The following is a 16,906-nucleotide window of genomic DNA, read 5'->3' on the forward strand; positions in this document are numbered from 1 at the left end:
GATCCTGAGTTACATCCTGTATTATACTCCAGAGCTGCACTCACTATTCTGCTGGTGCGGTCACTGTGTACATACATTACATTACTGATCCTGAGTTACATCCTGTATTATACCCCAGAGCTGCACTCACTATTCTGCTGGTGCAGTCACTGTGTACATACATTACATTACTGATCCTGAGTTACATCCTGTATTATACCCCAGAGCTGCACTCACTATTCTGCTGGTGTAGTCACTGTGTACATACATTACATTACTACATACATTACATTACTGATCCTGAGTTACATCCTGTATTATACCCCAGAGCTGCATTCACTATTCTGCTGGTTCAGTCACTGTGTACATACATTACATTACTGATCCTGAGTTACATCCTGTATTATACTCCAGAGCTGCACTCACTATTCTGCTGGTGTAGTCACTGTGTACATACATTACATTACTGATCCTGAGTTACATCCTGTATTATACTCCAGAGCTGCACTCACTATTCTGCTGGTGCAGTCACTGTGTACATACATTACATTACTGATCCTGAGTTACATCCTGTATTATACTCCAGAGCTGCACTCACTATTCTGCTGGTGCAGTCACTGTGTACATACATTACATTACTGATCCTGAGTTACATCCTGTATTATACTCCAGAGCTGCACTCACTATTCTGCTGGTGCAGTCACTGTGTACATACATTACATTACTGATCCTGAGTTACATCCTGTATTATACCCCAGAGCTGCACTCACTATTCTGCTGGTGCAGTCACTGTGTACATACAATACTGATCCTGAGTTACATCCTGTATAATACTCCAGAGCTGCACTCACTATTCTGCTGGTGCAGTCACTGTGTACATACATTACATTACTGATCCTGAGTTACATCCTGTATTATACCCCAGAGCTACACTCACTATTCTGCTGGTGTAGTCACTGTGTACATACATTACATTACTGATCCTGAGTTACATCCTGTATTATACCCCAGAGCTGCACTCACTATTCTGCTGGTGCAGTCACTGTGTACATACATTACATTACTGATCCTGAGTTACATCCTGTATTATACTCCAGAGCTGCACTCACTATTCTGCTGGTGCAGTCACTGTGTACATACATTACATTACTGATCCTGAGTTACATCCTGTATTATACCCCAGAGCTGCACTCACTATTCTGCTGGTGCAGTCACTGTGTACATACATTACATTACTGATCCTGAGTTACCTCCTGTATTATACCCCAGAGCTGCACTCACTATTCTGCTGGTGTAGTCACTGTGTACATATATTACTGATCCTGAGTTACATCCTGTATTATACTCCAGAGCTGCACTCACTATTCTGCTGGTGCGGTCACTGTGTACATACATTACATTACTGATCCTGAGTTACATCCTGTATTATACCCCAGAGCTGCACTCACTATTCTGCTGGTGCAGTCACTGTGTACATACATTACATTACTGATCCTGAGTTACATCCTGTATTATACCCCAGAGCTGCACTCACTATTCTGCTGGTGTAGTCACTGTGTACATACATTACATTACTACATACATTACATTACTGATCCTGAGTTACATCCTGTATTATACCCCAGAGCTGCATTCACTATTCTGCTGGTTCAGTCACTGTGTACATACATTACATTACTGATCCTGAGTTACATCCTGTATTATACTCCAGAGCTGCACTCACTATTCTGCTGGTGCAGTCACTGTGTACATACATTACATTACTGATCCTGAGTTACAGTCATGGCCAAAAGTATTGACACCCCTGCAATTCTGTCAGATAATACTCAGTTTCTTCCTGAAAATGATTGCAAACACAAATTCTTTGGTATTATTATCTTCATTTAATTTGTCTTAAATGAAAAAAACACAAAAAGAATTGTCCTAAAGCAAAATTGGATATATTTCCACACCAAACATAAAAAAGAGGGAGGACAAAAGTATTGGCACTGTGCGAAAAATCATGTGATGCTTCTCTAAGTTGTGTAATTAACAGCACCTGTAACTTACCTGTGGCACCTAACAGGTGTTGGCAATAACTAAATCACACTTGCAGCCAGTTGACATGGATTAAAGTTGACTCAACCTCTGTCCTGTGTCCTTGTGTGTACCACATTGAGCATGGAGAAAAGAAAGAAGACCAAAGAACTGTCTGAGGACTTGAGAAACCAAATTGTGAGGAAGCATGAGCAATCTCAAGGCTACAAGTCCATCTCCAAAGACCTGAATGTTCCGGTGTCTACCGTGCGCAGTGTCATCAAGAAGTGTAAAGCCCATGGCACTGTGGCTAACCTCCCTAGATGTGGACGGAAAAGAAAAATTGACAAGAGATTTCAACGCAAGATTGTGCGGATGTTGGATAAAGAACCTCGACTAACATCCAAACAAGTTCAAGCTGCCCTGCAGTCCGAGGGTACAACAGTGTCAACCCGTACTATCCGTCGGCGTCTGAATGAAAAGGGACTGTATGGTAGGAGACCCAGGAAGACTCCACTTCTTACCTTGAGACATAAAAAAGCCAGGCTGGAGTTTGCCAAAACTTACCTGAAAAAGCCTAAAACGTTTTGGAAGAATGTTCTCTGGTCAGATGAGACAAAAGTAGAGCTTTTAGGGCAAAAGCATCAACATAGAGTTTACAGGAGAAAAAAGAGGCATTCAATGAAAAGTACATGGTCCCTACAGTCAAACATGGCGGAGGTTCCCTGATGTTTTGGGGTTGCTTTGCTGCCTCTGGCACTGGACTGCTTGACCGTGTGCATGGCATTATGAAGTCAGAAGACTACCAACAAATATTGCAGCATAATTTAGGGCCCAGTGTGAGAAAGCTGGGTCTCCCTCAGAGGTCATGGGTCTTCCAGCAGGACAATGACCCAAAACACACTTCAAAAAGCACTAGAAAATGGTTTGAGAGAAAGCACTGGAGACTTCTAAGGTGGCCAGCAATGAGTCCAGACCTGAATCCCATAGAACACCTGTGGAGAGATCTAAAAATGGCAGTTTGGAGAAGGCACCCTTCAAATATCAGGGACCTGGAGCAGTTTGCCAAAGAAGAATGGTCTAAAATACCAGCAGAGCATTGTAAGAAACTCATTGATGGTTACCGGAAGCGGTTGGCCAGGTTGTGCAACCAAGTATTAGGCTGAGGGTGCCAATACTTTTGTCCGGCCCATTTTTGGAGTTTTGTGTGAAATGATCAATGTTTTGCTTTTTGCTTCATTCTCTTTTGTGTTTTTCATTTAAGACAAATTAAATGAAGATAATAATACCAAAGAATTTGTGTTTGCAATCATTTTCAGGAAGAAACTGAATATTATCTGACAGAATTGCAGGGGTGTCAATACTTTTGGCCATGACTGTACATCCTGTATTATACTCCAGAGCTGCACTCACTATTCTGCTGGTGCAGTCACTGTGTACATACAATACTGATCCTGAGTTACATCCTGTATTATACTCCAGAGCTGCACTCACTATTCTGCTGGTGCAGTCACTGTGTACATACATTACATTACTGATCCTGAGTTACATCCTGTATTATACTCCAGAGCTGCACTCACTATTCTGCTGGTGCAGTCACTGTGTACATACATTACTGATCCTGAGTTACATCCTGTATTATACTCCAGAGCTGCACTCACTATTCTGCTGGTGCAGTCACTGTGTACATACATTACATTACTGATCCTGAGTTACATCCTGTATTATACTCCAGAGCTGCACTCACTATTCTGCTGGTGCAGTCACTGTGTACATACATTACATTACTGATCCTGAGTTACATCCTGTATAATACTCCAGAGCTGCACTCACTATTCTGCTGGTGCAGTCACTGTATACATACATTACATTACTGATCCTGAATTACATCCTGTATTATACCCCAGAGCTGCACTCACTATTCTGCTGGTGCAGTCACTGTGTACATACATTACATTACTGATCCTGAGTTACATCCTGTATTATACTCCAGAGCTGCACTCACTATTCTGCTGGTGCAGTCACTGTGTACATACAATACTGATCCTGAGTTACATCCTGTATAATACTCCAGAGCTGCACTCACAATTCTGCTGGTGCAGTCACTGTGTACATACATTACATTACTGATCCTGAGTTACATCCTGTATTATACCCCAGAGCTGCACTCACTATTCTGCTGGTGCAGTCACTGTGTACATACATTACATTACTGATCCTGAGTTACCTCCTGTATTATACCCCAGAGCTGCACTCACTATTCTGCTGGTGTAGTCACTGTGTACATATATTACTGATCCTGAGTTACATCCTGTATTATACTCCAGAGCTGCACTCACTATTCTGCTGGTGCGGTCACTGTGTACATACATTACATTACTGATCCTGAGTTACATCCTGTATTATACCCCAGAGCTGCACTCACTATTCTGCTGGTGCAGTCACTGTGTACATACATTACATTACTGATCCTGAGTTACATCCTGTATTATACCCCAGAGCTGCACTCACTATTCTGCTGGTGTAGTCACTGTGTACATACATTACATTACTACATACATTACATTACTGATCCTGAGTTACATCCTGTATTATACCCCAGAGCTGCATTCACTATTCTGCTGGTTCAGTCACTGTGTACATACATTACATTACTGATCCTGAGTTACATCCTGTATTATACTCCAGAGCTGCACTCACTATTCTGCTGGTGTAGTCACTGTGTACATACATTACATTACTGATCCTGAGTTACATCCTGTATTATACTCCAGAGCTGCACTCACTATTCTGCTGGTGCAGTCACTGTGTACATACATTACATTACTGATCCTGAGTTACATCCTGTATTATACTCCAGAGCTGCACTCACTATTCTGCTGGTGCAGTCACTGTGTACATACATTACATTACTGATCCTGAGTTACATCCTGTATTATACTCCAGAGCTGCACTCACTATTCTGCTGGTGCAGTCACTGTGTACATACATTACATTACTGATCCTGAGTTACATCCTGTATTATACCCCAGAGCTGCACTCACTATTCTGCTGGTGCAGTCACTGTGTACATACAATACTGATCCTGAGTTACATCCTGTATAATACTCCAGAGCTGCACTCACTATTCTGCTGGTGCAGTCACTGTGTACATACATTACATTACTGATCCTGAGTTACATCCTGTATTATACCCCAGAGCTACACTCACTATTCTGCTGGTGTAGTCACTGTGTACATACATTACATTACTGATCCTGAGTTACATCCTGTATTATACCCCAGAGCTGCACTCACTATTCTGCTGGTGCAGTCACTGTGTACATACATTACATTACTGATCCTGAGTTACATCCTGTATTATACTCCAGAGCTGCACTCACTATTCTGCTGGTGCAGTCACTGTGCACATACATTACATTACTGATCCTGAGTTACATCCTGTATTATACCCCAGAGCTGCACTCACTATTCTGCTGGTGCAGTCACTGTGCACATACATTACATTACTGATCCTGAGTTACCTCCTGTATTATACCCCAGAGCTGCACTCACTATTCTGCTGGTGTAGTCACTGTGTACATATATTACTGATCCTGAGTTACATCCTGTATTATACTCCAGAGCTGCACTCACTATTCTGCTGGTGCGGTCACTGTGTACATACATTACATTACTGATCCTGAGTTACATCCTGTATTATACCCCAGAGCTGCACTCACTATTCTGCTGGTGCAGTCACTGTGTACATACATTACATTACTGATCCTGAGTTACATCCTGTATTATACCCCAGAGCTGCACTCACTATTCTGCTGGTGTAGTCACTGTGTACATACATTACATTACTACATACATTACATTACTGATCCTGAGTTACATCCTGTATTATACCCCAGAGCTGCATTCACTATTCTGCTGGTTCAGTCACTGTGTACATACATTACATTACTGATCCTGAGTTACATCCTGTATTATACTCCAGAGCTGCACTCACTATTCTGCTGGTGTAGTCACTGTGTACATACATTACATTACTGATCCTGAGTTACATCCTGTATTATACTCCAGAGCTGCACTCACTATTCTGCTGGTGCAGTCACTGTGTACATACATTACATTACTGATCCTGAGTTACATCCTGTATTATACTCCAGAGCTGCACTCACTATTCTGCTGGTGCAGTCACTGTGTACATACATTACATTACTGATCCTGAGTTACATCCTGTATTATACTCCAGAGCTGCACTCACTATTCTGCTGGTGCAGTCACTGTGTACATACATTACATTACTGATCCTGAGTTACATCCTGTATTATACCCCAGAGCTGCACTCACTATTCTGCTGGTGCAGTCACTGTGTACATACAATACTGATCCTGAGTTACATCCTGTATAATACTCCAGAGCTGCACTCACTATTCTGCTGGTGCAGTCACTGTGTACATACATTACATTACTGATCCTGAGTTACATCCTGTATTATACCCCAGAGCTACACTCACTATTCTGCTGGTGTAGTCACTGTGTACATACATTACATTACTGATCCTGAGTTACATCCTGTATTATACCCCAGAGCTGCACTCACTATTCTGCTGGTGCAGTCACTGTGTACATACATTACATTACTGATCCTGAGTTACATCCTGTATTATACTCCAGAGCTGCACTCACTATTCTGCTGGTGCAGTCACTGTGTACATACATTACATTACTGATCCTGAGTTACATCCTGTATTATACCCCAGAGCTGCACTCACTATTCTGCTGGTGCAGTCACTGTGTACATACATTACATTACTGATCCTGAGTTACCTCCTGTATTATACCCCAGAGCTGCACTCACTATTCTGCTGGTGTAGTCACTGTGTACATATATTACTGATCCTGAGTTACATCCTGTATTATACTCCAGAGCTGCACTCACTATTCTGCTGGTGCGGTCACTGTGTACATACATTACATTACTGATCCTGAGTTACATCCTGTATTATACCCCAGAGCTGCACTCACTATTCTGCTGGTGCAGTCACTGTGTACATACATTACATTACTGATCCTGAGTTACATCCTGTATTATACCCCAGAGCTGCACTCACTATTCTGCTGGTGTAGTCACTGTGTACATACATTACATTACTACATACATTACATTACTGATCCTGAGTTACATCCTGTATTATACCCCAGAGCTGCATTCACTATTCTGCTGGTTCAGTCACTGTGTACATACATTACATTGCTGATCCTGAGTTACATCCTGTATTATACTCCAGAGCTGCACTCACTATTCTGCTGGTGTAGTCACTGTGTACATACATTACATTACTGATCCTGAGTTACATCCTGTATTATACTCCAGAGCTGCACTCACTATTCTGCTGGTGCAGTCACTGTGTACATACATTACATTACTGATCCTGAGTTACATCCTGTATTATACTCCAGAGCTGCACTCACTATTCTGCTGGTGCAGTCACTGTGTACATACATTACATTACTGATCCTGAGTTACATCCTGTATTATACTCCAGAGCTGCACTCACTATTCTGCTGGTGCAGTCACTGTGTACATACATTACATTACTGATCCTGAGTTACATCCTGTATTATACCCCAGAGCTGCACTCACTATTCTGCTGGTGCAGTCACTGTGTACATACAATACTGATCATGAGTTACATCCTGTATAATACTCCAGAGCTGCACTCACTATTCTGCTGGTGCAGTCACTGTGTACATACATTACATTACTGATCCTGAGTTACATCCTGTATTATACCCCAGAGCTACACTCACTATTCTGCTGGTGTAGTCACTGTGTACATACATTACATTACTGATCCTGAGTTACATCCTGTATTATACCCCAGAGCTGCACTCACTATTCTGCTGGTGTAGTCACTGTGTACATACATTACATTACTGATCCTGAGTTACATCCTGTATTATACTCCAGAGCTGCACTCACTATTCTGCTGGTGCAGTCACTGTGCACATACATTACATTACTGATCCTGAGTTACATCCTGTATTATACTCCAGAGCTGCACTCACTATTCTGCTGGTGCAGTCACTGTGTACATACATTACATTACTGATCCTGTGTTACATCCTGTATTATACTCCAGAGCTGCACTCACTATTCTGCTGGTGCAGTCACTGTGTACATACATTACATTACTGATCCTGAGTTACATCCTGTATAATACTCCAGAGCTGCACTCACTATTCTGCTGGTGCAGTCACTGTGTACATACATTACATTACTGATCCTGAGTTACCTCCTGTATTATACTCCAGAGCAGCACTCACTATTCTGCTGGTGCAGTCACTGTGTACATACATTACATTACTGATCCTGAGTTACCTCCTGTATTATACTCCAGAGCTGCACTCACTATTCTGCTGGTGTAGTCACTGTGTACACAAATTACATTACTGATCCTGAGTTACATCCTGTATTATACTCCAGAGCTGCACTCACTATTCTGCTGGTGCAGTCACTGTGTACATACATTACATTACTGATCCTGAGTTACATCCTGTATTATACTCCAGAGCTGCACTCACTATTCTGCTGGTGTAGTCACTGTGTACACAAATTACATTACTGATCCTGAGTTACATCCTGTATTATACTCCAGAGCTGCACTCACTATTCTGCTGGTGCAGTCACTGTGTACATACATTACATTACTGATCCTGAGTTACCTCCTGTATTATACTCCAGAGCTGCACTCACTATTCTGCTGGTGCAGTCACTGTGTACATACATTACATTACTGATCCTGAGTTACCTCCTGTATTATACTCCAGAGCTGCACTCACTATTCTGCTGGTGCAGTCACTGTGTTCATACATTACATTACTGATCCTGAGTTACATCCTGTATTATACTCCAGAGCTGCACTCACTATTCTGCTGGTGTAGTCACTGTGTACATACATTACATTACTGATCCTGAGTTACCTCCTGTATTATACCCCAGAGCTGCACTCACTATTCTGCTGGTGCAGTCACTGTGTACATACATTACATTACTGATCCTGTGTTACATCCTGTATTATACTCCAGAGCTGCACTCACTATTCTGCTGGTGCAGTCACTGTGTACATACATTACATTACTGATCCTGAGTTACATCCTGTATTATACTCCAGAGCTGCACTCACTATTCTGCTGGTGCAGTCACTGTGCACATACATTACATTACTGATCCTGAGTTACATCCTGTATTATACTCCAGAGCTGCACTCACTATTCTGCTGGTGCAGTCACTGTGTACATACATTACATTACTGATCCTGTGTTACATCCTGTATTATACTCCAGAGCTGCACTCACTATTCTGCTGGTGCAGTCACTGTGTACATACATTACATTACTGATCCTGAGTTACATCCTGTATAATACTCCAGAGCTGCACTCACTATTCTGCTGGTGCAGTCACTGTGTACATACATTACATTACTGATCCTGAGTTACCTCCTGTATTATACTCCAGAGCAGCACTCACTATTCTGCTGGTGCAGTCACTGTGTACATACATTACATTACTGATCCTGAGTTACCTCCTGTATTATACTCCAGAGCTGCACTCACTATTCTGCTGGTGTAGTCACTGTGTACACAAATTACATTACTGATCCTGAGTTACATCCTGTATTATACTCCAGAGCTGCACTCACTATTCTGCTGGTGCAGTCACTGTGTACATACATTACATTACTGATCCTGAGTTACATCCTGTATTATACTCCAGAGCTGCACTCACTATTCTGCTGGTGTAGTCACTGTGTACACAAATTACATTACTGATCCTGAGTTACATCCTGTATTATACTCCAGAGCTGCACTCACTATTCTGCTGGTGCAGTCACTGTGTACATACATTACATTACTGATCCTGAGTTACCTCCTGTATTATACTCCAGAGCTGCACTCACTATTCTGCTGGTGCAGTCACTGTGTACATACATTACATTACTGATCCTGAGTTACCTCCTGTATTATACTCCAGAGCTGCACTCACTATTCTGCTGGTGCAGTCACTGTGTTCATACATTACATTACTGATCCTGAGTTACATCCTGTATTATACTCCAGAGCTGCACTCACTATTCTGCTGGTGCAGTCACTGTGTTCATACATTACATTACTGATCCTGAGTTACATCCTGTATTATACTCCAGAGCTGCACTCACTATTCTGCTGGTGTAGTCACTGTGTACATCTTCCCACCACAGTTCTTCCCGTGTGATCAGATGACGTCTTTGTCTGCTCGGGGCGGTCTCTGTGGACTTTTGTGCGTTTGGTTGGGGTGTCGGTTTATCCCTGATCAATGTCTATGAGGTGTCTCTATAACCGTGTCACTATCTTTTACAGGTGCTCAGATTGATGACCATGTCCCGAAGCGAGCCTCCGCTAGAATCCTCGCCCCTCCTGGAGGGAGATCCAGTGGGATCTGGTAATCGGCACTGAATTGCACCCACTCGTCCATGATACCCCTCCAGCAGAAGATCAGCCCTTCTGCCCTTTGTCCGTCTCACCCATCACATAAAACCTCACCTGTAATTTTTCGAGAGAGGGGATAAACTGTGACTCTCCATTGTCTACCCGCCAGCGACACAAGACTGTGGTGTCTGCAACCGGGACAATTGCCACCTGCTCCTCACATTTGTCTTCTGCCCGGAGCATTGGCCACTGACATCTTAACCCTTTATTTCTTGTAGTGACAGTGGTGTCTGTGCTCTGTGTTGGGGAGAATCCAGCGAGTGCTTGAAGGGATGGAGCTGTAGTCTTTCTCTTGGATTCGTAGACATGCAGTGTTTTCTCCACAGGAAGCCTTGCGGATCTTCCAGGTCCAAACGCATCCAATCTTCTGACTCCCTTTTTAATAAGATATGACAAATAATCGTGCATGGAAATAACCTCACATACAGCAGTTACCGATACTTTGCATTGTTTCTCTGTCCAGTCTACGAGTAAAGCCGCACTCTCACCCTGCAGTCATCTTAAGCCTCAAAATTGAGCAAGATTTTTGGCACAGCCGTGGTTGGAACGGAAGTTGTGGTTCTGATTGATGGTGGCCAGGGGCTTGCATTTGTGACCCGTCCTACAATTGGGCCAAAATTAGGCTTTTGGATGATTTATGAGCGTTTCCAAAAAAGAAAAACCGCTCATTTCAAGTGCCTAATATGGAACCCATCCCTCAAAGCGCATTGGCAAATAAACATTCTTATTGCGCTTTTCTGTCGATGGGCTGTAGGTACAGTATGTCCCACAGACTCGGACTCACCCCATATAGTTTCCCCACGAGGTCAGCCGCAGAGAGGCATCCATTCTAGTGGCAAATCCTGTTTTAGTGGCTGTTTTTAGAATGGCTTTGTCAGATGCGATCACTCCATCAGTAGTAAAGGACTTCGTCTCAAGCACTCGTCCACCCGACATCATTGATATTCCAACAGCAATAACGTCCACTGGACCTTCACACTAGGGTTTTCTTTAGCTCCTTAGTTCCTTTGTTTTAGCGGTTAATCAAATGCTCATGACTCGCGATAACATTTATAGGTTCAGCCTCCAGGTTTATAAGGTCCACCATGGTCATTTGGGCACAGGCCGCAGCTGAAGCTCAGTGGGGTGACAGTAAAACAATGTTGGCGTATCTTGAGCTAACCGGTTTTATGAGACAGACACAGATCATTTTCTCCAGATCTGCTCTACCTAAAGAGTTCAGTTTTTATTTAGTTAGACATCCTAGAAGTATCGTTTCTCCTTGCGGAGATTGACATGCTAAGCATGCCTAGATGAGGAGACTTAAAGCCCCAATACTCCTCTGGGAAATATGCAAATTGTCTCAATGACTTTTAGGTTTATTTCCAATAGGTGACACTAGAGTTCTAGTCCTCGTCCTCTTCCTGATGACACAATTTGCATATTTAGTTAGACGAGAGAACAGTGTTGAGGATGTTACAGCTGATTGCTGGAATACTATGGGAATAGGCTAGCCTCACTGTTCTGCTAAAGGATGATCGTGCATCCCTTGTCCAGAGCTTTTTGGGCAAACCTGTTCTTGCAGTGATGACTACGTCATCCCAAGTTCTCCCCATCCTTGGACCACTTTTTTCGACAGGCCGCCTTACTCGGAGTTGAGGTAGCTCTGCTCATTTTTTCTTCCTTTGTGAACTTGCCTCACCATCTCACAGGCTGAAGCAGTTCCATTAGTCTTACTGGGCTCCTCTAGATGAACATGTCTTCCAGGCAGAGATGAGTTATTTAGGCTCAGATTTTTGTGGCCCACTTCTGAAATATGCACCAATTCCTCTTCCGCTTACTCTGAACCTTTAGCTTTTAAATGAAGGATGCAGATGATGACATCTCTCTCCTGAGAGGAATTTTCCTTCAGACATTACTAGTGTTTCTACAAATGCTTCAGTAACCATTCAAGCTTTGCTGAGTTCATAACCTAAGAAGACAAGCATTTACAAAAAGCTCGGATATTCTCAACCTCCTTCTCTGATGATCCTGGATCCTTACGAATGTCCTCACTGTAGATGCAGATGCCTTCTAAGAGACTAAGGGTAGTTTTCTTTTAGTCTCTCACCAAATCTGTTTCTAAAGCAACCTTCTAGCTTTTGTATCCACTTTGGTTTTCAAGTTCATTTTTTTACATAGGTCAAATCTCTCTAACAGAATCATAGAATGGTAGAGTTGGAAGGGACCTCCAGGGTCATCTGGTCCAATCCCCTGCTCGATGCAGGAGTCACTAAATCATTGCAGTGCTTGTCCAGCCTCTGAAGACTTCCATTGAAGGAGTTCTCACCACTTCTCTTGGAAACCTGTGGTAGCGATGACACAGGAAGTCAATAGGCAAACGGCTATGGGTAAATCGGCAATGAAGTCACTGGACAAGGTCTTCAAATCCATGAACATTTCAGTAGCGATGAAGAAACTACACTGCTTATACATAGTCTGGTCTCTCCTGTATTATCATATGGATGTAAAACCTGGATGATAAAGAAACAAGGCAGAAGAAGGATCAACGTCTTTTAAGAGGTGGTGCTAGAGAAGGATGTTATCAATACTATGGATGTCAAGAAGAAAAAATAAATTAATCCCTCAACAAATCAACCAAGACATGTCACTGAAAGCAAGACTTGCCAAGCTACGACTTGCCTACTTTGGACACCTCATACAGAGAGCGATCACTGGAGAAGGACGTCATGGTTGGAAGATTAGAAGGAACAAAGCGAAGAGGAAGACCAACAACCCGATGGCTTGATACAATCAAAATAACAGTGGAGAAGACCCTGGTGACACTTTCTAGGTTTTCATAAGATCAATCTTCCTACGGGGCATTCATCCATCACGTCACCATGCCTCGAGATCGAGCTGAAATCCACTAATAATAATAATACACCTCGGGAGAGTTTTCCTCTTTCTGTTCCTCTCTTGCTAGAAAGTGTGCTATCCACAACCTGCCTGTAGAGTGTCACCCACCTGTATCTATTTGGACACTTGCGCTTTTTCTGCTTCTTTAACTGCTTAAAGGATAGCTAAACTTTAATATATTTTTTTCATATTTAGTAGTCACTTTAACTGCCTGCTGATTGGTGGAACTATGGATCCAATAGAAAGCATAGACTTTTTCACCCGTGCTTTGTATTGAATCCTTACACCTTTCTGTGTGTGCACATAAGCTGGAGCTTTGTGCTTCTGTCGAGCTGCAAACTGTTTGGGGGGGGTCTACTGAGCAATCTGGTCTGGTTTGGGGGTCTCAGGACCCACCCTGATCTGCAGGAGATCAAATTGTCTGCTAAATATGAAAAAGTATACTCAAAGTTTAGTTACTCCTACAGGAATCTGGTCACTATGAAAATGCAGTCTGAAATGCAGGCATCATATTTTATATAAAGGGGAGCTGATGATATGAAAGCTGCGGGCTGGTGATTTAACAAGATTTATAACAGCAGCTGGTTAGGAGCTGAGCGGGTGATGAGCGTCTATCTGCTGTATAGAAATCAATGGGCTGGAGAGAGCTGACTGTGATGTTAAGAGTTAACTCTTTTAGAATGTATCTACCTGTACTCTTGGCCAGGATGTGGAGTTTATGCTCCTTGGAAAAAAGCTGTACACTATGTAAGATAAAAGCTCACATTACAAAAGAAAGAAAAAGCAAATCAATTGCAAATTTGCTTATTGTGATGTTGCCTAACTAAATCAATTAAAAAACTTAAGCATACCCCTTTTAATTAGAAACTGCTTAGGTCAGTACCTAGATGAGATCGGTGTATCCTACTCAAGAAGAGCCAGCATATATTTTTTTTTTTTTATTACACCACCTTGAAGCAACTATGATTTTTTCGGTGTCCTCTCATCAAGGACTGCAAGAGATATTTTACAGTGAATGGAAATACTTTTTCATGAATCTTGTAGTTGATTATTTAATTGTCAGTGGCTAAAAAGACTGATTATATCTGGAAAGAATTCTCCACAGATCAAGAGTTTGACAGAAGAAGGATTCTCAAACAAAAAGTGGCACCTCTTGTAATGTTCAGGCAGTATGCAGAAACCATATGCAGTGGCATGGCGGAGTGGCATAATCTGACTAATATGTCCAGGACAACTTGAATTATGGGATTGGGGCAGCGATAGAGCTGTTGGGGCTCTAGGCTTCGTCATTACATAGGGGAAGGGTTTAGAATATGGTAAGAAAATGTGTGAGCATTAATAATATGCATGCACGGCTATGATCCCGGTCGTAGAGTAAGGTGTCTTTGAAGTGGGTAGAGCATGATGGGATTGGTAACTGCATGTGGGGGTGATAATTTAGTGTAAATTCACTAGTAAGGATTCTGAAGTAATCTGTAGAGCTAGATCAGCGCTAGGAATGATTCTCTATAAAATATCTAGAGCAGTGATTACAGTGCGTGATCGATCATATGATGAGTGTGAGGATCATTAACGTCTGAGCTCACGCAATATACGGCATTGAGCAGACCTGGTCCATTATGTGGCAGCGTACCGGCCTGGGCAGAGCCCTACAGACTGGGGGAAGTGGCCCGGCTTTGCTGTGATCTTTCACTGTGATGAATGTGCTGTGATTTGCCCTGAACTTTAGTGCGTGTGTGCGTGCGTGTGCATTGGAGCTGTGCTGTTTTGTACGTGTTGTGTTAGGATTTTATTTATTTTTGTTCTGTATATTTATTCTACATTTTAAGCTTTTATTTATTGACCAATGTCATAACAGAAGGGCACAGACCACGTCACATGTTTTGGATTTGCAGCCTTTCCCCTTATCCACATTCACGCTTCTCCCTGCCAATATTATGGTGCTAAAAAAATAAATTGCACTAAATTCACTTCACAGCCCCCTCCCACGCCTTTTGCATCAGTCTATCTATGGTCTGTACTTTCCCATTCTGTGTCAGTTCATGAGCCACAGTGCCAATGCATTAATGTGCCGCCCTGAGGCTTGCAAAGATCAGGGTGAAAAATAGTGGATTCTGGTCTAAGTTTTCATTAAAATGTTACACCTTCAAGCAGCTCTGTGTATCTTCATTGTGTTTTTCATTTCTTCGATCTTGCAATCTGATGTTCCTCACTATCCTTGGACCTGCAGCCAGAGAATCCTAAAATGTTAAGAGTCGGAAGGGACCTCCAGGGTCATCGTGTCCAACCCCCTGCTGAATGCAGGACTCACTAAACCATCTCAGCTAGATGTCTGTCCAGCCTCTGTGTGAAGACTTCCATTGAAGGAGAACTCGCCACCTCTCGTGGCATCCTGTTCCACTCATTGATCACCCTCACTGTCAAAAAGTTTTTTTCTATTATCTAATCTGTATATTCTCCCTTTCAGTTTCATCCCATTGCTTCTCGTGTTTCCATGTCCAAATGAGAATAATAATGATCCTTCTGCAATGTGACAGCCCTTGAGATATTTGTAGACAGCTATTCAGTCTCCTCTTAGTCTTCTTTTTGCAAGCTAAACATTCCCAGAGCCTTTAACCGTTCCTTGTAGGACATACTTTGCAGTCCGCTCACCATCCTTGTCTCTCTTCTCTGAACTTGCTCTAGTCGCCAGATAAAATGATAGGAAAGGTTTGATCTGGTGATGGCGACATCAGAGTACCGGTTGCCACTTAGTTCTGGTCATTGGCCATTTGTAGGATGATGTCAGACGTTCACTACAGAGGTGTTGCCCATTGGATTTGCAATAATATATTGATAGACTGGGAAGAGAGAGAAAATAAGGGACAACTTCATTATGGTCGTGTCAAACAGTGTTTGGAGCAAAAAAAATGCTGCCTACAAAATTTCCAATTTTCCAAGAACTTTCCAATTTTTAGTCCGTTTTAAATGTGATGATTCTAAGCAACAGAACTTGAGGGCACTACAAACTATCTGCAGGGGACTGCTGACCACACACCTGGAAAAACAGTACGCAAGGAAGAGGAAAAGAAGTGTGTAAAATGGACGCAATGGACCCTGAAATCAACAAAATATAACAAAATATTGTCAAAAATAGTAAATTTTTGTTAGCATACAAAAAACACACACAAGTGACGAAAAATGGAATTAAAACCAATTAAAAAGGCCAAGACAAATTAGACAAACTAGACCACCCAAGGAACTAATCTAGATGTGTGGTGAGCACTTTGAACCCCCAAGTTCTTCACAGCAGATTATAATGCAGAGCCGTGAAAATAAATAATATTTTTTTTCCTCAAAAAATGATTATTTAGCCCACAATATTTTATTTTAACAAGGGTAACAGGATAAATTCGACCCCAAAAGTTGTTGTCCAGTTTGTCTCGAGTATGATGGTACCCCATATGTGGGGGTAAACCACTGTTTGGGCACACGTCGGGGCTCGGAAGGGAAGTAGTGATGTTTTGAAATG

General features: G+C 42.3%; 1 protein-coding gene across 2 annotated transcripts in view; it reads left to right on the plus strand.

Annotated features, from left to right (window-relative positions):
* Positions 1 to 15,545, plus strand: part of DPYSL5 (dihydropyrimidinase like 5) — a 124,273-nt gene extending 108,728 nt beyond the window's left edge. For both annotated transcript variants that reach the window (XM_073562046.1, XM_073562045.1), the window contains one exon: positions 10,390 to 15,545. In XM_073562046.1, coding sequence (XP_073418147.1) covers positions 10,390 to 10,485 — 96 coding nt within the window. In that variant the 3' untranslated portion in view covers positions 10,486 to 15,545. The remainder of the gene's footprint in view (positions 1 to 10,389) is intronic.
* The last annotated feature ends 1,361 nt before the right edge of the window (positions 15,546 to 16,906 follow it).

The sequence above is a fragment of the Dendrobates tinctorius genome, unplaced genomic scaffold (assembly GCF_039654945.1).
Source record: "Dendrobates tinctorius isolate UK_male_01 unplaced genomic scaffold, ASM3965494v1 ptg000332l, whole genome shotgun sequence".
Classification (NCBI taxonomy): Eukaryota; Metazoa; Chordata; class Amphibia; order Anura; family Dendrobatidae; genus Dendrobates; species Dendrobates tinctorius.